Source organism: Seriola dumerili, unplaced genomic scaffold, assembly GCF_002260705.1.
Source record: "Seriola dumerili isolate Sdu_G_001 unplaced genomic scaffold, Sdu_1.0 BDQW01000493.1, whole genome shotgun sequence".
Lineage (NCBI taxonomy): Eukaryota > Metazoa > Chordata > Actinopteri > Carangiformes > Carangidae > Seriola > Seriola dumerili.
In genome coordinates this window covers 1,235,939-1,255,475 of record NW_019174748.1, presented here as the reverse complement: position 1 = coordinate 1,255,475, position 19,537 = coordinate 1,235,939, and the positions used below count along the sequence as shown (strand labels likewise).

General features: G+C 40.7%; 1 protein-coding gene and 16 non-coding genes across 17 annotated transcripts in view; all 17 read right to left on the bottom strand.

The window, feature by feature from the left end:
* Positions 1 to 19,537, bottom strand: part of itpr3 (inositol 1,4,5-trisphosphate receptor type 3) — a 66,419-nt gene that overhangs the window by 22,353 nt on the left and 24,529 nt on the right. The window contains exons 13-24 of the mRNA XM_022763881.1: positions 18,565 to 18,725; positions 18,270 to 18,411; positions 18,024 to 18,188; positions 16,432 to 16,604; positions 16,214 to 16,333; positions 15,743 to 15,824; positions 15,048 to 15,163; positions 14,430 to 14,681; positions 3,351 to 3,495; positions 3,101 to 3,245; positions 1,497 to 1,711; positions 542 to 662 (exon numbers count right to left, since the gene is read on the bottom strand). Of these exons, the coding sequence (XP_022619602.1) occupies positions 542 to 662; positions 1,497 to 1,711; positions 3,101 to 3,245; positions 3,351 to 3,495; positions 14,430 to 14,681; positions 15,048 to 15,163; positions 15,743 to 15,824; positions 16,214 to 16,333; positions 16,432 to 16,604; positions 18,024 to 18,188; positions 18,270 to 18,411; positions 18,565 to 18,725 (1,837 nt within the window). The remainder of the gene's footprint in view (positions 1 to 541; positions 663 to 1,496; positions 1,712 to 3,100; positions 3,246 to 3,350; positions 3,496 to 14,429; positions 14,682 to 15,047; positions 15,164 to 15,742; positions 15,825 to 16,213; positions 16,334 to 16,431; positions 16,605 to 18,023; positions 18,189 to 18,269; positions 18,412 to 18,564; positions 18,726 to 19,537) is intronic.
* Positions 4,173 to 4,245, bottom strand: trnak-uuu. Its single transcript has one exon. It is a non-coding gene; the product is annotated as a tRNA-Lys (tRNA).
* Positions 4,786 to 4,858, bottom strand: trnak-uuu. Its single transcript has one exon. It is a non-coding gene; the product is annotated as a tRNA-Lys (tRNA).
* trnak-uuu lies at positions 5,638 to 5,710 on the bottom strand. The gene has a single exon. It is a non-coding gene; the product is annotated as a tRNA-Lys (tRNA).
* Positions 6,249 to 6,321, bottom strand: trnak-uuu. The gene has a single exon. It is a non-coding gene; the product is annotated as a tRNA-Lys (tRNA).
* On the bottom strand, positions 6,855 to 6,929 carry trnak-uuu. Its single transcript has one exon. It is a non-coding gene; the product is annotated as a tRNA-Lys (tRNA).
* trnak-uuu lies at positions 7,468 to 7,540 on the bottom strand. The gene has a single exon. It is a non-coding gene; the product is annotated as a tRNA-Lys (tRNA).
* Positions 8,072 to 8,144, bottom strand: trnak-uuu. Its single transcript has one exon. It is a non-coding gene; the product is annotated as a tRNA-Lys (tRNA).
* trnak-uuu lies at positions 8,679 to 8,751 on the bottom strand. Its single transcript has one exon. It is a non-coding gene; the product is annotated as a tRNA-Lys (tRNA).
* trnak-uuu lies at positions 9,283 to 9,355 on the bottom strand. Its single transcript has one exon. It is a non-coding gene; the product is annotated as a tRNA-Lys (tRNA).
* trnak-uuu lies at positions 9,894 to 9,966 on the bottom strand. Its single transcript has one exon. It is a non-coding gene; the product is annotated as a tRNA-Lys (tRNA).
* On the bottom strand, positions 10,498 to 10,570 carry trnak-uuu. Its single transcript has one exon. It is a non-coding gene; the product is annotated as a tRNA-Lys (tRNA).
* On the bottom strand, positions 11,109 to 11,181 carry trnak-uuu. Its single transcript has one exon. It is a non-coding gene; the product is annotated as a tRNA-Lys (tRNA).
* On the bottom strand, positions 11,713 to 11,785 carry trnak-uuu. Its single transcript has one exon. It is a non-coding gene; the product is annotated as a tRNA-Lys (tRNA).
* On the bottom strand, positions 12,324 to 12,396 carry trnak-uuu. The gene has a single exon. It is a non-coding gene; the product is annotated as a tRNA-Lys (tRNA).
* On the bottom strand, positions 12,417 to 12,489 carry trnak-uuu. Its single transcript has one exon. It is a non-coding gene; the product is annotated as a tRNA-Lys (tRNA).
* On the bottom strand, positions 12,909 to 12,981 carry trnak-uuu. The gene has a single exon. It is a non-coding gene; the product is annotated as a tRNA-Lys (tRNA).

Genomic DNA, 19,537 nt, shown 5'->3' with positions numbered 1-19,537 from the left:
GGTTCTACCTGGTGTTTCCATGTTGTCTGGGATGTCTGGAAGCATTGGGAATATTAACAAGACAAAACTTTACCAAACACTGTAGGGTGTGTGTTGAGGTAGATCACATACATGCCTTTTTAAAAGTCTGATAATAATTATATACTGGGGAAAGGAGTGTAAAATGTCACAAGAGACAGATATTGATATTTTCAAGAGTTATACAGTTCTCCACCTCCATAAATTTACACATGACATTGTACAATTTTAAAGTTATAAATGTGAGTAATTGGAAAAAAAGTGATAGTTCTTGCACAGGAAAAATGCCTGAATACAGCAAGAGAAATCTGACAAACTTTTGAGACTTCATAAAAAATAACTGAATAATAATGAGATAAATGGAATTTATCCCAGCAGCAGATTATTATGAATGTAAATTTCAAAAAGTCTTTTAATTTATAAGCTGTGTATGTTACAGTAACAGTGAAATAAAATTAAAAAAATAATAAGGAGACTGAGTTTGTTTGCATTGGCTCTGAGTTTGTGTGTGTTGCATATGTACCTGCATGCTCCATATTAGTGGTGGCATCAGCATCAGCCATAGGATAAACATCCACAAACTCCTTCTTAAAGACAGATAGCAGGAAGGAGAGGCGGTAGTCCAGACGAACATTCAGGATGAACTGATGAAGAGCAGACTTCAGTTCAGTCACAGTTTCACAAAAAAATCACATTAAAATAGTAATAATTAAAGTGGGAGAATTTTACAACACCAGAGTGTTCATGTTTGTTAGAGTCACAACAGGCTCACTCTTAGTAGCTTTAAAAGGGTTGTATGCAAGTGTTTTCTGTTGCCGAACATGGATTCTTGATGGGAGAAGGTTGTGGTGATTGTTGCTTGACAAGAGCTTCTGCCATTGTTGTGTTTACAAGGCAAGAGGTTATACTACGTCCTCTGAGCAGCACTACGTCTTCAGGAAAGATAGGAGGCTACAGTGAGTTGCTATTGGAAACTGACAAGACGGGCCGGGGTGAGCGTACTAACGCCAGTAGAAGAAAAGATATGATAGAGGAGAGTAAGAATTGGTGTTTGTTTCCATCACTGGAGACAGCTGTTGGGGAATGACGTGTACTCCAGAACTCGCAATGTTGCTTCTGGACTGATAAGTAAACAGCTGTTAAAGCTAAAGTTGGCTATGGAGCAGTAGCAAAACTTACAAATAGCTTCCTTAATACGAAGACATTATTGTTACAAGGTAATTGGTAACCATATTAAGCAGGAGATGTATTCTGGTGGTGCTAAACTGTTTTAGTTAATTACCTTCTCTGTCTCTCACAAGCTAAAGCAGGTATTTTGCAAACAAGCTCCCTAGCTAACGTCAGGTCACTGACTAATTCTAATTGCAGTAGTTAGCTCTTTAATGCGGTCTAGTGCAACACCATCACTAACTATGACTATGACTTAGTGGCCACTGGGTGTATATTTAATATAATTTTATAACTGCTCTATTTGTTACCTGTAATATCTCCAGTATCTTGAGCTTGGTGTCCATCACTGTCAGGTCCATCTTGTCGATACTGTCTTTAGTGCCTCTCTGTCCTTCAAGTACCAGCCCCGCCCCCAGCCCTGCCCCTCTGGCACCTGGACCTCCAAATATGGACTGCTTCCTGTTGAGGACCATGGTGGACATCATCTGACCCATCCCATGTATGGAGCGCTTCACATTCTTCCCTAGAATGAGAGACAGATGGACAGATGAGTCAGAAAATAGCATATATAAACTATATAGTCAATGTATTTATTTGTTTTACTATATCGGCACACTAATTATTTTAGGATGTTAAAAGATCTTATCATTTAAGTTATGGAGCAACTTCATCTCAGACAACATCTCAGACAATTTGCTATTCACCACTTGTTAATTTGTCCCTACTGGTGGGAAGTCTCTTACTAGCTGCTTTACATTACCATCATGATACCTCTTCACAGGCAGTTTCACATCCATTTACACATATTCACTGAATTCATTTGACTGCAATGACTCCCAAAGCTGCTATATGTGACCTAATGACTCAGATGAAACAAGAGACTAAAATGTTTTGAAATCCCCTCCAGTGAGGGGAATCAAAGAAAACTTTTGGATGAGTGATTAAACATCTTCAAGAATCAAAATGCACTGACTTAATATAATTTCAACAATTTGAACTCAGAGGCACAGCTTTTGAACAGGCAAGGCAGACAACTGCTTTGGGCCTCAGACAAACAAAATTTACTCCACAGTAAAGTCTCAACATGGGGTTCCCTCCCCCCTTAAACAATCAATGGAGCCTTTGCAATGACATAGAAGTAGAAAACCCCTAATGGAGCCCTATGTCAGAAGCAGTGATGGCAACTATTTTCAGTACAGCATGCACATACAAGATTTTTTTTTAATCTATAGATAATTCAATTAAACAAAACTGTAACTGTAACTACCTATATAATTATCTTTTTTTTTCAAATGTGCATCTAAATGTATTGACAAACTTTTTTGTTTATGCAGGCTGTTGCTCTGAAGTATAATGAATAGAGCACTGGAATAAATGTACTACTGTTAACTCTGTCTATTGAAAAAACAAAATGAAACTTGGAGAGTGAAGTTAAATGATTTAAAACAAAAACACTTTGAATCAGTGATTGGTTATCGTGAGGTACGCCCATTCACAGCTCACTCACGTCTCTGTCTGGCTGGTGATTGGTTGACTGAACGTGCTGACTGCCTGGGGCCCTTTTGGCTAGAGCCCCGACGGACTCCAGAATCTCCCCGTTTGAACTACATGTTTACCTTCTTCCTACTATATTGTATTATTGTACTGAAGGATAATTTATCAAAACTTCAAATTAATCTTATTTCTGTCTAAATCATTTTATATAACTTATATTATACTTAATGTCACTGTGTCCATGTGAGTGAGAGGAGAAAATTTGCAAATTTAGATGTATGTGGTTTTAATAAAAGTGGTAACCTTAAAATGTCCTTTTAAGTAGGTTTTTCCGCAGTATTTCAATCAATCATTGAAGAATGCAACGTTACGCATATGTTAACATGCATACATTAACAATAATCAGAGAAGAGCGTACCTGATCCATCATCATGGAATAATATCCCAGCGTGTCCAGGATTGGGTCTACAGTCAATAATGCCCAATAGGGTTCTGGTGAGTCTTAGCAGCTCAAAGAAACTGTAGAAACCAAAGTAGATCAAATGTCTGGCCAAACTCACCACCTGGAGAGACCAGAAAAAGGAGAAATGATCACAGGAGAAAATAGGAACAATGAAGGATGGAGAAAGTTGTAAAATAAGAGAGAAAGAAGAAGAGCAGGGACACACCTCATATGTGAGTTTGTTTTTCTCCTCATTGTGAAACGGCAGTTCATCGTTCAGGACATTGTTGAGATACTCCTCCATGAACGCCATGGTGTTGGAGAAACGGTTCTTCTTGTTATCCCTGCTGTCGTCCATGTTAGAATCATAACTGAAGATGACATACATCACAACAAATTATTTACAACACAGAGGAAGATCATCAGGGAATCATTTTTGACCCTCAGGTTAAATGTCTGATTCTATACTGACTGAACTACCCAGGCTTTATAGACTTTTCATCTCGAGGAAATACTTTTTGACATGATGAACACAAAACCAGGAAACCAGGGAACTATCCAAATGCACTATTTAATTCATGTGACACACTTGATTGGGATCAGGATACAAACTTCACCGTAGTTTGATCCAAAGATTCCTATCTTAAATAAATGTGGTTTGACTGCCGTCTCAGACAACCACCCTTAGCAGCACTCTAGACACATCACAGTAGATAACATTACGTGGGCTCAGTTCACAAGAGAGTATAGTCAGGGTGCAAACTTCACCATAGTTTGATCCAAAGATTCATGTCCATGAAATTAAATGGGGTTTAACTCCTGTCACAGACAACTACAATTACAACTTGATGGTGAGCACTCTAGACACATCACAGTGGGTAACATTACGAAAACTCAGTTTACAACAAATTGGTTACATGGATTGAGCCTAATCCAGTGAATGCTTGGATTGTACCATTGTTTCTATATGATGCTTCCACTTGAAACATCATTTTGAAACTCTCCTACACAGTTTATAATGTGAAGACTTGACCAAAAGAAGGTGTCTCACCTGAACAGGGACTTGAACCCTGGACCCTCAGATTAAAAGTCTGATGCTCTACCGACTGAGCTACCCAGGCTTCAAGAAGTGTGTATCTTGAGGAAAAGCGGTTCTGTAGTCCAAACCTCAACTTTACACATAAATAAGCATTTAAACACATGTATGAGGACTCTGAATTTAAGTTGAAAACTTGTTAACTTGGTGATAACACTACCAGCAAACCAGTGAGAATAGGGAACTGTCCAAATGCACACTTCATCACATTTGAGAACAGCATTAAGCACACTTTCTGCAAACACAGAGGGAGTGCAGTCAGGGTGAAAACTTCACCATATTTTGATCCAAAGATTCATGTCCATGAAATTAAATGGGGCTTGACTCACGTCACAGACAACTACAATTACAAACTTGATGGTGAGCGCTCTAGACACATCACAGTGGGTAATATTACGAAGACTCAGTTTACAACAAAGTGGTAACGTGGACTGAGCCTAACCCAGTGGATGCTTGGATTGTACCATTGTTTCATTGTTTCTATATGATGATTCCACTTGAAAAATCTTCTTTTAATTCCCCTACAGAGTTTTTAATGTGAAGACTTGACCAAAGGAAGGTACCTCGCCTGAACAGGGACTTGAACCCTGGACCCTCAGATTAAAAGTCTGATGCTCTACCGACTGAGCTACCCAGGCTTCAGAAAGCATATTATCTTGAGGTAAAATCGCTCTGCAGTCCAAACCTCAACTTTACACATAAATAAGCAGTTAACCACACGTATAAGGACTCTGAATTTAAGTTGCAAACTTGTTAACGTGGGGATAACACTACCAGCAAACCAGTGAGGATAGGGAACTTTCCAAGCACACAATTTATCACATTTGAGAACAGAATTAAACACACTTTCTGCAAACACAGAGGGAATGCAGTCAGGGTGCAAACTTTACCATAGTTTGATCCAAAGATTCATATCCATGAAAATAAATTGGGTTTCAGTCCCGTCACAGAAAACTACAATTACAAAGTTGATGGTGAGCGCTCAAGACACATCACAGTGGGTAACATTACAAAAACTCAGTTTACAACAAAGTGGTTATGTGGACTCAGCCTAAACCAGTGGATGCTTGGATTGTATCATTGTTTCATTGTTTCTATGTGATGATTCCACTTTAAACATCTTCTTTTAGAAGATCAGAACAAGAAAGTGACGTCAGGGATTCAACATAATGCAGTGAATGCTTGGGTTGTACCATTGTACCATTGTTTCATTGTTTCTATGTGATGATTCCACTTTAAACATCTTCTTTTAGAAGATCAGAACAAGAAAGTGACGTCAGGGATTCAACATAATGCAGTGAATGCTTGGGTTGTACCATTGTACCAATGTTTCTATATGATACGACCACTTGAAACATCATTTTTAAACTCTCCTACACAGTTTATAATGTGAAGACTTAACCAAAGGAAGGTACCTCGCCTGAACAGGGACTTGAACCCTGGACCCTCAGATTAAAAGTCTGATGCTCTACCGACTGAGCTACCCAGGCTTCAAGAAGCTTTTTTCTTGAGAAAAAACACATCTCAGGTCCAAACCTCAACTTTATACATGAATAAGCAGTTAACCACACGTATAAGGACTTTGAATTTAAGTTGCAAACTTGTTAACGTGGGGATAACACTACCAACAAACCAGTGAGGGTAGGGAACTGTCCAAATGCACACTTCATCACAGTTGAGAATGGCATTAAGCACACTTTCTGCAAACACAGAGGGAGTGCAGTCAGGATGAAAACTTCACCATAGTTTGATCCAAAGATTCATGTCCATGAAATTAAATGGGGTTTCACTCCCGTCACAGACAACTACAATTACAAACTTGATGGTGAGCACTCTAGACACATCACAGTTGGTAACATTACGAAGACTCAGAACAAGAAAGTGACTTCAGGGATTCAACATAATGCAGTGAATGCTTGGGTTGTACCATTGTACCATTGTTTCTATAAGATGCTTCAACATGAAACATCATTTTTAAACTCTCCTACATAGTTTATAATGTGAAGACTTGACCAAAGGAAGGTACCTCGCCTGAACAGGGACTTGAACCCTGGACCCTCAGATTAAAAGTCTGATGCTCTACCGACTGAGCTACCCAGGCTTCAAGAAGCTTTTGTCTTGAGAAAAAACGCTTCTGTAGTCCAAACCTCAACTTTATACATAAATAAGCAGTTAACCACACATATAAGGACTCTGAATTTAAGTTGCAAACTTGTTAACGTGGGGCTAACACTACCAGCAAACCAGTGAGGATAGGGAACTTTCCAAATGCACACTTCATCACAGTTGAGAACGGCATTAAGCACACTTTCTGCAAACACAGAGGGAGTGCAGTCAGGATGAAAACTTCACCATAGTTTGATCCAAAGATTCATGTCCATGAAATTAAATGGGGTTTCACTCCCGTCACAGACAACTACAATTACAAACTTGATGGTGAGCACTCTAGACACATCACAGTTGGTAACATTACGAAGACTCAGAACAAGAAAGTGACTTCAGGGATTCAACATAATGCAGTGAATGCTTGGGTTGTACCATTGTACCATTGTTTCTATAAGATGCTTCAACATGAAACATCATTTTTAAACTCTCCTACATAGTTTATAATGTGAAGACTTGACCAAAGGAAGGTACCTCGCCTCAGGGAATTGAACCCTGGACCCTCAGATTAAAAGTCTGATGCTCTACCGACTGAGCTACCCAGGATTCAAGAAGTGTGTATCTTGAGGAAAAGCGGTTCTGTAGTCCAAACCTCAACTTTATACATGAATAAGCAGTTAACCACACGTATAAGGACTCTGAATTTAAGTTGCAAACTTGTTAACGTGGGGCTAACACTACCAGCAAACCAGTGAGGATAGGGAACTTTCCAAATGCACACTTCATCACAGTTGAGAACGGCATTAAGCACACTTTCTGCAAACACAGAGGGAGTGCAGTCAGGGTGAAAACTTCACCATAGTTTGATCCAAAGATTCATGTCCATGAAATTAAATGGGGTTTCACTCCCGTCACAGACAACTACAATTACAAACTTGATGGTGAGCACTCTAGACACATCACAGTTGGTAACATTACGAAGACTCAGAACAAGAAAGTGACTTCAGGGATTCAACATAATCCAGTGAATGCTTGGGTTGTACCATTGTACCATTGTTTCTATAAGATGCTTCCACATGAAACATCATTTTTAAACTCTCCTACATAGTTTATAATGTGAAGACTTGACCAAAGGAAGGTACCTCGCCTGAACAGGGACTTGAACCCTGGACCCTCAGATTAAAAGTCTGATGCTCTACCGACTGAGCTACCCAGGCTTCAAGAAGTGTTTATCTTGAGGAAAAGCGGTTCTGTAGTCCAAACCTCAACTTTATACATGAATAAGCAGTTAACCACACGTATAAGGACTCTGAATTTAAGTTGCAAACTTGTTAACGTGGGGCTAACACTACCAGCAAACCAGTGAGGATAGGGAACTTTCCAAATGCACACTTCATCACAGTTGAGAACGGCATTAAGCACACTTTCTGCAAACACAGAGGGAGTGCAGTCAGGGTGAAAACTTCACCATAGTTTGATCCAAAGATTCATGTCCATGAAATTAAATGGGGTTTCACTCCCGTCACAGACAACTACAATTACAACTTGATGGTGAGCACTCTAGACACATCATAGTGGGTAACATTACGAAGACTAGGTTCATGACAAAGTGATTACATGAATTGAGCTTAATCCAGTGAATGCTTGGATTGTACCATTGTTTCTATATGACGCTTCCACTTGAAACATTTTCTTTAAACTCTCCTACACAGTTTATAATGTGAAGACTTGACCAAAGGAAGGTACCTCCCCTGAACAGGGACTTGAACCCTGGACCCTCAGATTAAAAGTCTGATGCTCTACCGACTGAGCTACCCAGGCTTCAAGAAACGTCTTGAGAAAGAACGCGTCTGCAGTCCAAACCTAAACTTTATACATAAATAAGCAGTTAACCACACATATAAGGACTCTGAATTTAAGTTGCAAACTTGTTAACGTGGGGATAACACTACCAGCAAACCAGTGAGGATAGGGAACTTTCCAAATGCACACATCATCACATTTGAGAACGGCATTAAGCACACTTTCTGCAAACACAGAGGGAGTGCAGTCAGGATGAAAACTTCACCATAGTTTGATCCAAAGATTCATGTCCATGAAATTAAATGGGGTTTCACTCCCGTCACAGACAACTACAATTACAAACTTGATGGTGAGCACTCTAGACACATCACAGTTGGTAACATTATGAAGACTCAGAACAAGAAAGTGACTTCAGGGATTCAACATAATCCAGTGAATGCTTGGGTTGTACCATTGTACCATTGTTTCTATAAGATGCTTCCACATGAAACATCATTTTTAAACTCTCCTACATAGTTTATAATGTGAAGACTTGACCAAAGGAAGGTACCTCGCCTGAACAGGGACTTGAACCCTGGACCCTCAGATTAAAAGTCTGATGCTCTACCGACTGAGCTACCCAGGCTTCAAGAAGTGTTTATCTTGAGGAAAAGCGGTTCTGTAGTCCAAACCTCAAATTTATACATGAATAAGCAGTTAACCACACGTATAAGGACTCTGAATTTAAGTTGCAAACTTGTTAACGTGGGGCTAACACTACCAGCAAACCAGTGAGGATAGGGAACTTTCCAAATGCACACTTCATCACAGTTGAGAACGGCATTAAGCACACTTTCTGCAAACACAGAGGGAGTGCAGTCAGGGTGAAAACTTCACCATAGTTTGATCCAAAGATTCATGTCCATGAAATTAAATGGGGTTTCACTCCCGTCACAGACAACTACAATTACAACTTGATGGTGAGCACTCTAGACACATCATAGTGGGTAACATTACGAAGACTAGGTTCATGACAAAGTGATTACATGAATTGAGCTTAATCCAGTGAATGCTTGGATTGTACCATTGTTTCTATATGACGCTTCCACTTGAAACATTTTCTTTAAACTCTCCTACACAGTTTATAATGTGAAGACTTGACCAAAGGAAGGTACCTCGCCTGAACAGGGACTTGAACCCTGGACCCTCAGATTAAAAGTCTGATGCTCTACCGACTGAGCTACCCAGGCTTCAAGAAGAGTTTGTCTTGAGAAAAAACGCGTCTGCAGTCCAAACCTCAACTTTATACATAAATAAGCAGTTAACCACACATATAAGGACTCTGAATTTAAGTTGCAAACTTGTTAACGTGGGGCTAACACTACCAGCAAATCAGTGAGGATAGGGAACTTTCCAAATGCACACTTCATCACAGTTGAGAACGGCATTAAGCACACTTTCTGCAAACACAGAGGGAGTGCAGTCAGGATGAAAACTTCACCATAGTTTGATCCAAAGATTCATGTCCATGAAATTAAATGGGGTTTCACTCCCGTCACAGACAACTACAATTACAAACTTGATGGTGAGCACTCTAGACACATCACAGTTGGTAACATTACGAAGACTCAGAACAAGAAAGTGACTTCAGGGATTCAACATAATCCAGTGAATGCTTGGGTTGTACCATTGTACCATTGTTTCTATAAGATGCTTCCACATGAAACATCATTTTTAAACTCTCCTACATAGTTTATAATGTGAAGACTTGACCAAAGGAAGGTACCTCGCCTGAACAGGGACTTGAACCCTGGACCCTCAGATTAAAAGTCTGATGCTCTACCGACTGAGCTACCCAGGCTTCAAGAAGTGTTTATCTTGAGGGAAAGCGGTTCTGTAGTCCAAACCTCAACTTTATACATGAATAAGCAGTTAACCACACGTATAAGGACTCTGAATTTAAGTTGCAAACTTGTTAACGTGGGGCTAACACTACCAGCAAACCAGTGAGGATAGGGAACTTTCCAAATGCACACTTCATCACAGTTGAGAACGGCATTAAGCACACTTTCTGCAAACACAGAGGGAGTGCAGTCAGGGTGAAAACTTCACCATAGTTTGATCCAAAGATTCATGTCCATGAAATTAAATGGGGTTTCACTCCCGTCACAGACAACTACAATTACAACTTGATGGTGAGCACTCTAGACACATCATAGTGGGTAACATTACGAAGACTAGGTTCACGACAAAGTGATTACATGAATTGAGCTTAATCCAGTGAATGCTTGGATTGTACCATTGTTTCTATATGACGCTTCCACTTGAAACATTTTCTTTAAACTCTCCTACACAGTTTATAATGTGAAGACTTGACCAAAGGAAGGTACCTCGCCTGAACAGGGACTTGAACCCTGGACCCTCAGATTAAAAGTCTGATGCTCTACCGACTGAGCTACCCAGGCTTCAAGAAGCTTTTGTCTTGAGAAAGAACGCGTCTGCAGTCCAAACCTCAACTTTATACATAAATAAGCAGTTAACCACACGTATAAGGACTCTGAATTTAAGTTGCAAACTTGTTAACGTGGGGCTAACACTACCAGCAAACCAGTGAGGATAGGGAACTTTCCAAATGCACACTTCATCACAGTTGAGAACGGCATTAAGCACACTTTCTGCAAACACAGAGGGAGTGCAGTCAGGATGAAAACTTCACCATAGTTTGATCCAAAGATTCATGTCCATGAAATTAAATGGGGTTTCACTCCCGTCACAGACAACTACAATTACAAACTTGATGGTGAGCACTCTAGACACATCACAGTTGGTAACATTACGAAGACTCAGAACAAGAAAGTGACTTCAGGGATTCAACATAATCCAGTGAATGCTTGGGTTGTACCATTGTACCATTGTTTCTATAAGATGCTTCCACATGAAACATCATTTTTAAACTCTCCTACATAGTTTATAATGTGAAGACTTGACCAAAGGAAGGTACCTCGCCTGAACAGGGACTTGAACCCTGGACCCTCAGATTAAAAGTCTGATGCTCTACCGACTGAGCTACCCAGGCTTCAAGAAGTGTTTATCTTGAGGAAAAGCGGTTCTGTAGTCCAAACCTCAACTTTATACATGAATAAGCAGTTAACCACACGTATAAGGACTCTGAATTTAAGTTGCAAACTTGTTAACGTGGGGCTAACACTACCAGCAAACCAGTGAGGATAGGGAACTTTCCAAATGCACACTTCATCACAGTTGAGAACGGCATTAAGCACACTTTCTGCAAACACAGAGGGAGTGCAGTCAGGGTGAAAACTTCACCATAGTTTGATCCAAAGATTCATGTCCATGAAATTAAATGGGGTTTCACTCCCGTCACAGACAACTACAATTACAACTTGATGGTGAGCACTCTAGACACATCATAGTGGGTAACATTACGAAGACTAGGTTCACGACAAAGTGATTACATGAATTGAGCTTAATCCAATGAATGCTTGGATTGTACCATTGTTTCTATATGACGCTTCCACTTGAAACATTTTCTTTAAACTCTCCTACACAGTTTATAATGTGAAGACTTGACCAAAGGAAGGTACCTCGCCTGAACAGGGACTTGAACCCTGGACCCTCAGATTAAAAGTCTGATGCTCTACCGACTGAGCTACCCAGGCTTCAAGAAGTGTTTATCTTGAGGGAAAGCGGTTCTGTAGTCCAAACCTCAACTTTATACATGAATAAGCAGTTAACCACACGTATAAGGACTCTGAATTTAAGTTGCAAACTTGTTAACGTGGGGCTAACACTACCAGCAAACCAGTGAGGATAGGGAACTTTCCAAATGCACACTTCATCACAGTTGAGAACGGCATTAAGCACACTTTCTGCAAACACAGAGGGAGTGCAGTCAGGGTGAAAACTTCACCATAGTTTGATCCAAAGATTCATGTCCATGAAATTAAATGGGGTTTCACTCCCGTCACAGACATCTACAATTACAAACTTGATGGTGAGCACTCTAGACACATCACAGTTGGTAACATTACGAAGACTCAGAACAAGAAAGTGACGTCAGGGATTCAACATAATCCAGTGAATGGTTGGGTTGTACCATTGTACCATTGTTTCTATATGATGCTTCCTCTTGAAACATCATTTTTAAACTCTCCTACAGAGTTTTTAATGTGAAGACTTGACCAAAGGAAGGTACTTCGCCTGAACAGGGACTTGAACCCTGGACCCTCAGATTAAAAGTCTGATGCTCTACCGACTGAGCTACCCAGGCTTGACCAAAGGAAGGTACCTCGCCTGAACAGGGACTTGAACCCTGGACCCTCAGATTAAAAGTCTGATGCTCTACCGACTGAGCTACCCAGGCTTCAAGAAGCTTTTGTCTTGAGAAAAAACGCGTCTGCAGTCCAAACCTCAACTTTATACATAAATAAGCAGTTAACCACACATATAAGGACTCTGAATTTAAGTTGCAAACTTGTTAACGTGGGGCTAACACTACCAGCAAACCAGTGAGGATAGGGAACTTTCCAAATGCACACTTCATCACAGTTGAGAACGGCATTAAGCACTCACCATCAACTTGATGGTGAGCACTCTAGACACATCATAGTGGGTAACATTACGAAGACTAGGTTCACAACAAAGTGGTTACATGGATTGAGCTTAATCCAGTGAATGCTTGGATTGTACCATTGTTTCTATATGATGCTTCCACTTGAAACATTTTCTTTAAACTCTTCTTCACAGTTTATAATGTGAAGACTTGACCAAGGGATGTTACCTCACCTGAACAGGGATTTGAACCCTGGACCCTCAGATTAAAAGTCTGATGCTCTACCGACTGAACTACCCCAGCTTCAAGAAGCTCTTGTCTTGAGGAAAAACGCATCTCAGGTCCAAACCTCAAATTTATACATGAATAAGCAGTTAACCACACGTATAAGGACTCTGAATTTAAGTTGCAAACTTGTTAACGTGGGGATAACACTACCAGCAAACCAGTGAGGATAGGGAACTTTCCAAATGCACACTTCATCACAGTTGAGAACGGCATTAAGCACACTTTCTGCAAACACAGAGGGAGTGCAGTCAGGATGAAAACTTCACCATAGTTTGATCCAAAGATTCATATCCATGAAATTAAATGGGGCTTGACTCACGTCACAGACAACTACAATTACAAAGTTGATGGTGAGTGCTCTAGACACGTCACAGTGGGTAACATTAAGAAGACTCAATTTACAACAAAGTGGTTACGTGGACTGAGCCTAACCCAGTGAATGCTTGGGTTGTACCATTGTTTCATTGTTTCTATATGATGATTCCACTTGAAAAATCTTCTTTTAATTTTCTTCAAAAACCTTTTGTCTTGAGAAAAAACGCGTCTGCAGTCAAAACCTCAACTTTATCAACAACCTTTATCAAAATGTAGAGCAGGCTTTATGTCATCTGAGAAACCAAACTGGGGGCAAAAAAGTCAGCAAAACACTAGCCACACCGCGAGCTGCTGCTAATTAAGCTTATTTGTTTCGAGTACAAGTTAATAACTACAAGCAACTCAGATCAATATTTTTATCAGTTCAGATCTTCTGTTTTCTGGACAGTCAGAGCACAACAAGGAAACCACAAAATTAGAAAATCAACATAAAACAATAAAAGTGAAGGGGACATGTCCCCCCTCATCGTCAATAGAAATTACATATTTAAAGTGAACATAGTGAGTTGTGGTTGACAGGCTGTTGAGAAGGGGGGTCATCATCCTCTTCCTCCTCACCTGGTTCTTGCGATAGTCTTCCTGGGAGTGTCGGAGGACTCTGTAGCAGAGATTAAAAGTCTGATGCTCTACCAACTGAGCTACCCAGGCTTCAACAAGCTTTTGTCTTGAGAAAAAACGCGTCTGCAGTCCAAACCTCAACTTCATACATGAATAAGCAGTTAACCACACTTATAAGGACTCTGAATTTAAGTTGCAAACTTGTTAACTTGGTGATAACACTACCAGCAAACCAGTGAGGATAGGGAACTTTCCAAATGCCCAATTTATCACATTTGAGAACGGCATTAAGCACTCTTTCTGCAAACACAGAGGGTTTGACTCAAAGAATCATATCTTTTAAAATAAATGGGGCTTGACTCTCTTCACAGACAACCACCTTTACAGGTGAGCACTCTAGACACATCACAGTGGGTAACATTACGAAGACTCAGTTCACGAGAGAGTGACTTCAGGAATTCAGCCTAAACCAATTAATACTTGGATTGTACCATTCATTCATACTCGCAGCAGTATTAAAATCTACCAACTCTTTGATGGTGATGGAGGTGGGGATCTCAGTCCAGAGGCGGGCAAACTTGACCGGGGTCACCAGCTCCTGAGGGTCTCGGTCCACATGGGCATGGAGCATGAGGCGACAGAAGGAGGCCCGGAGGTCAAAGGGCAGGGTCTCGTCCATCATGCACAGGAAGATGAGCTCCACATCCAGCTGCTTGGAGATCTCATCTATGGCCAGATACTGACGGTCCAAACACATCCGGGCAAAGAGTTTCAGCTGGTACCTGACAAGGTGCACAGAGTGTAAACATTAACGATGTCATGTACAGCAAACAATACAGACCAACGGATCATTTTTCAGGCAGTTTACAAATTTTCTGCATGTCCTTGATACACTTTGAAAGAGATTAAGATTTCTCTGAAATTTGCTGATTATATTTATTCCTGCCCGAGGATGAAGCTTAACGATTTTGGTGACACCCCTGCTTTTCCTTCAGCACCACAAATGGGCCAAGTCTTTTACTTGGAATCAATATAAATATAATAATATAAATATAAAACAACAATAAACCTTTTTTTTTTTAAGTTTTCCATTAAATTTTCTTTGGACATTCATGGACCCAGAGGATGACTCATCTGTGTGTGTCTACCTGTAGTAAGTAAGGACATTCTCATCATGAGCGTTTCCCTGCCTCGCCTCCTGAGCCAGCTGTCTGATGCTCTTCTCCTGTCTCTCATTGGTCTTATCTGTCCACACCAGCCACACCTACAGAAACAGACATGAACACCATGACCACAGAAATATAGTCCTGTCTACCTAAAGAAAGGAATACAATTGCAATGAAGACTCATAAGCCACGAGTTAACAGTGATTCATTCTTTGAAACTATTTCATCATTTTCTTAGCAAGTTGTTCTTGACTTAACCTGCAAAATGTAACAAAATGAAGCTGACAGAAAAAATTATTCCTGGTTTTGCGGGATCCAACTGGAAGGTTTAAGGTTGGAAAAATCATCTTATTCTAGCCTGCTCAAAGTATAACATACATATTGGGTATCATGTTCTAGCTCTTCATTGAAGCTAGAAAAAGATGTTTACTGCAAGAAAAATATTCAGACCGAAGATGAGCACTAATTTATTTTTCATATCATCCTATTAAATGGAAATATACTATATGTCCCTTGCATCATTTTATACACATTTCCTTCAAAAAATATATATATTTTGTGTCTTTGGAAACTTTGGGCTCTCTATTAAAATTTAAAATAAAGTTTGGTTCCACATCCTGAATTTGAAATGGCTGACTTGGCAGTTGAGATAAAAATATATATGCTGGCAAACCTACCTCATCTTCATCTCCATAGTCATCCATCGCCATGTACTCTCCCTGAACACCACCAGGGGGCGCCTCTTTTGGGACACGACGCCTAAAGGCAACGAAACAGAAATAGAGCAGAAATAGCATACATGACAATCATAATCATAATCAACATAACAACAGTCTGGAGTGAAACAGCCTCATAGCTAAAGATTCCTGCTGATTTTGGTGAAACATGCTAATGTTAACCTAGCTCTTCTCTCAATTATCTAAAATGCTAACGCTTTTTTTGTTCACTTGCAAGACAGCAACATGCAACAGAAAATACAGACTGTGCTGCTCCCTGCTGGTCAGAGTAACAAACAAATAATATGGAGGAAATAACATGAAGGAAAGGAAGGACGGAAAATGTTTACTCCCATTTAGGAAAGCCACAAAAATGTTCAGAGATACATTTATTAAGATAAAGCAGAGAGTATTTGTTTGATCTGTCCTCACTCTGTTTTGATGAGGATATCCTGGTTTTTGGGGTCCAGCACACATTTACAGATGAGCTCCTGGGTGACCGGGATGGCCACGTTGTTGGACACACACAGGTCTGACAGGTAGTCCAGAAACCTGCACACACAAACATAATAGTTGAGAACTGGGCAGGAAGCAAACAATAACAACATACCAACCACCTCCCCCCTCATTTCTTCCCCTTCTGTGTGTACCTGGGCTCTCGGTTCTTGCGGACCAGGCTGACGAAGGTCTCCACCTCGGTCTTGGTGATGTGTTTCTCCAGCAGTTTGCGGTTATTGTGCAGCAGGGCAGTGATGGTGTCCTCTGCCAGGATGTCATAACCAATCTGACTCTGCATCACACCAAACTGCTTCGCTATGTGCTCCTGGAGGGAGGAGGGAAGAAAGAGTGGGGAAGGGAATGAGAGAACAGACAAATCAACCACTTCTTATTTTTCTTCTCCTTTCTGTCTTTTATGAGGCCCCCAACTTTATGGGAGTGCAGTATGAAACCAATGCAGTGTCACTTTAAATGGGACTTTAGAGGGGCACTTCACAAGTGGGGAGGTGAACAATAAAGTATTAATACAAAAAATCTATTTTAGTTCCTTGATAGATACCTGATACATACTTGATAATAAATAATTTTCTATTTGCACTTTTGCTACAAGGAGAAATGTTCTTTACCGTCAATTCCATTTTTAATGTTCAACTCTGGCATCTTTTCAGAAGAATATTTGCTGCAGATAAAAATCTAAAATAAGAAGAAGTTGGCAGTACCTTTTATTCAACCCTGAGCAGGCTAGGAATTTCACCATTTTAGGGGCAGGGCCATTTGGCCTTTGGTGACACAAAAGCGTGATTTGATGCCTACAATTAAATAACTTGACTTATATTGCAGCATTTTACGCATGCACCAATGTGTGTGGAAACTATTAAACTAACACATTAACTGTTAAGAGGCAGCGGTAGCAAGTAAATGAGCAAATTACACTAATTTATCATCTCTATGCAAGATCTATAGTAAGTTTGAGAAGTTTGAGACAGAATATTGTTACAGGAGTAGAGCAGCTCCTTTCAGGAATAGATCTGAATGTAGATGTGTGTGTAGCGGCTAAGAGAGAGAAAGAGAGAGAGAGAGAGAGAGAGAGAGCGGTGATGCTGGCAACCGGAGCAGAGAGTTAACTAGTTAATTAGAAGTTAACAGTATATGCCCACAACCAGTCCAACCTGCAAGGACTGCTGCAGTGATGCTTTTAAAGCAACCTCAAGATTTTGACAGTAGCATAGGCACAAATGCCATGGTGGCTACAGGGTGTGCAATTTTTTCAAGGGCATCACAGCACTTGGGAGGGGCAACACCATGGCCATCGTAGCTGCCATGAAATTCCTACCCTGGTCCTGAGTATTGTTTGTAGATACTCCGCCAACAACCTTTATCAAAATGTAGAGCAGCCTTTATGTCATCTGAGAAACCAAACTGGGGGCAAAAAAGTCAGCAAAACACTAGCCACACCACGAGCTGCTGCTAATTAAGTTTATTTGTTTCGAGCGCAAGTTAATAACTACAAGCAACTAAGATCAATATTTTTATCAGTTCAGATCTTCTGTTTTCTGGACAGTCAGAGCACAACGTTCAGAGAGAAAGAGGAAACCACGAAATTAGAAAATCAACATGAAACAATAAAAGTGAAGGGGACATGTCCCCCCTCATCGTCAATAGAAATTACATATTTAAAGTGAACATAGTGAGTTGTGGTTGACAGGCTGTTGAGAAGGGGGGTCATCATCCTCTTCCTCCTCACCTGGTTCTTGCGATAGTCTTCCTGGGAGTGTCGGAGGACTCTGTAGCAGAGTCTGAGCATGTACTGGTAGGGAGCGTTTTTCTGGTCAGCCAGCTCCTCCAGACGCAGCAGGGGACCCTCCCCTCCCCCACGGTCCTTAAAGGGAGCCTTAATGATGCCAAAGATCTGAACACACAATCGCACACAAAGTGTTAGTTTGTAGTCACTGACTTCTTTTTAAATCCCTGAGTAATGTTTGGATCAAACCTGTTTCAGGATGTTCTGTTCTCTCATCAGTTTCTGTCTTTCTCGGTTGGCTTTGGTCATGACGACATCCAGGACTGGCTGACCGCTGTTAATGACATCGGCCACAAAGAAAACCACGTCCTCCAGCAGCTTGACGGCAAACCTGAGCAACATAAACACCTGTGGATATTAATTCTTCCTGCAAGGCCTGCCTCCACACAGACGCACGCACACGCACGCACGCACACGCATGCACGCCCGCACGCACGCAGGCACGCACGCACGCACACACACACACACACACACACTGTCGTACCTACGGTCGTTCTGGCTGATGAAGCCCTGGTTGAACTGGTCCACCACGGTGCTCAACATGGCGCTGGCATCGTTGGCAAAGTCCAGATCTCTGATCTCCATCACAGGAACTGAGACAATAGCAAAGGCCTCCTTATCCTCTTTAGTGGGACACGTACCTAACTGCAAGAGGAGGCGACACAGTGGTTTATATACACTTCACACAGTGACCGACAGTAATTGCCATGAACTTACAACTATTCATGGTCTCCAGAGGATGTATCTTGCTCACATTGATCCACCATAAGTTTGAGTACCATAGTTCAACAACTGCTGGACAGATTGTGGTGAAATGTGGTTCAGACGTTCATGTTTCCCCCAGGATGAACTGTAATAACTTCCTCTGACTTTTCTCCTAGCGCCACCATCGGGTCAACATTAGTAGTGGTCCATGACTTTGTTTCATGACCAAATACATGCAAAATCAATGACGTTCCCTACACTCAGCAGTTTTAAGAACTTTGTGTGTTTTGAAAAGTTACATAAACATATAAATAACATCATATGATATATACTGTATAATATATAAATGATAATATAAATATAATTTATTATTTTTATTATTACTTAGCATTTAATTAGCAAATGTTAGCATGCTAAAACGCTAACCTAAGACTGAAGAGCTAGCTTAAAGCACTGCTGTGTCCAGCCTCACAGAGCTGCTAGCTTCTTTACACATATAAGCTGTGTCCCAATTCAGGGGCCGCATCCTTCAGAGGCTGCATTTGAAGATCGATTGTGTCACAGCGGCGCATCTAAGCTGTCCCATTATGATGTCTCCTTCAAATGCAGCCGAGAAATGTGTCCTTCTTTTCTTGGGCAACGAAACATACAACGGGTGGATCCTTCATGGCTCAACCTATCGCAAGATTCATCGCGTGCCAGTAATTAAAGTTAACCACATTGACAGAGAGCCTGAGGATTACATTTTTAAA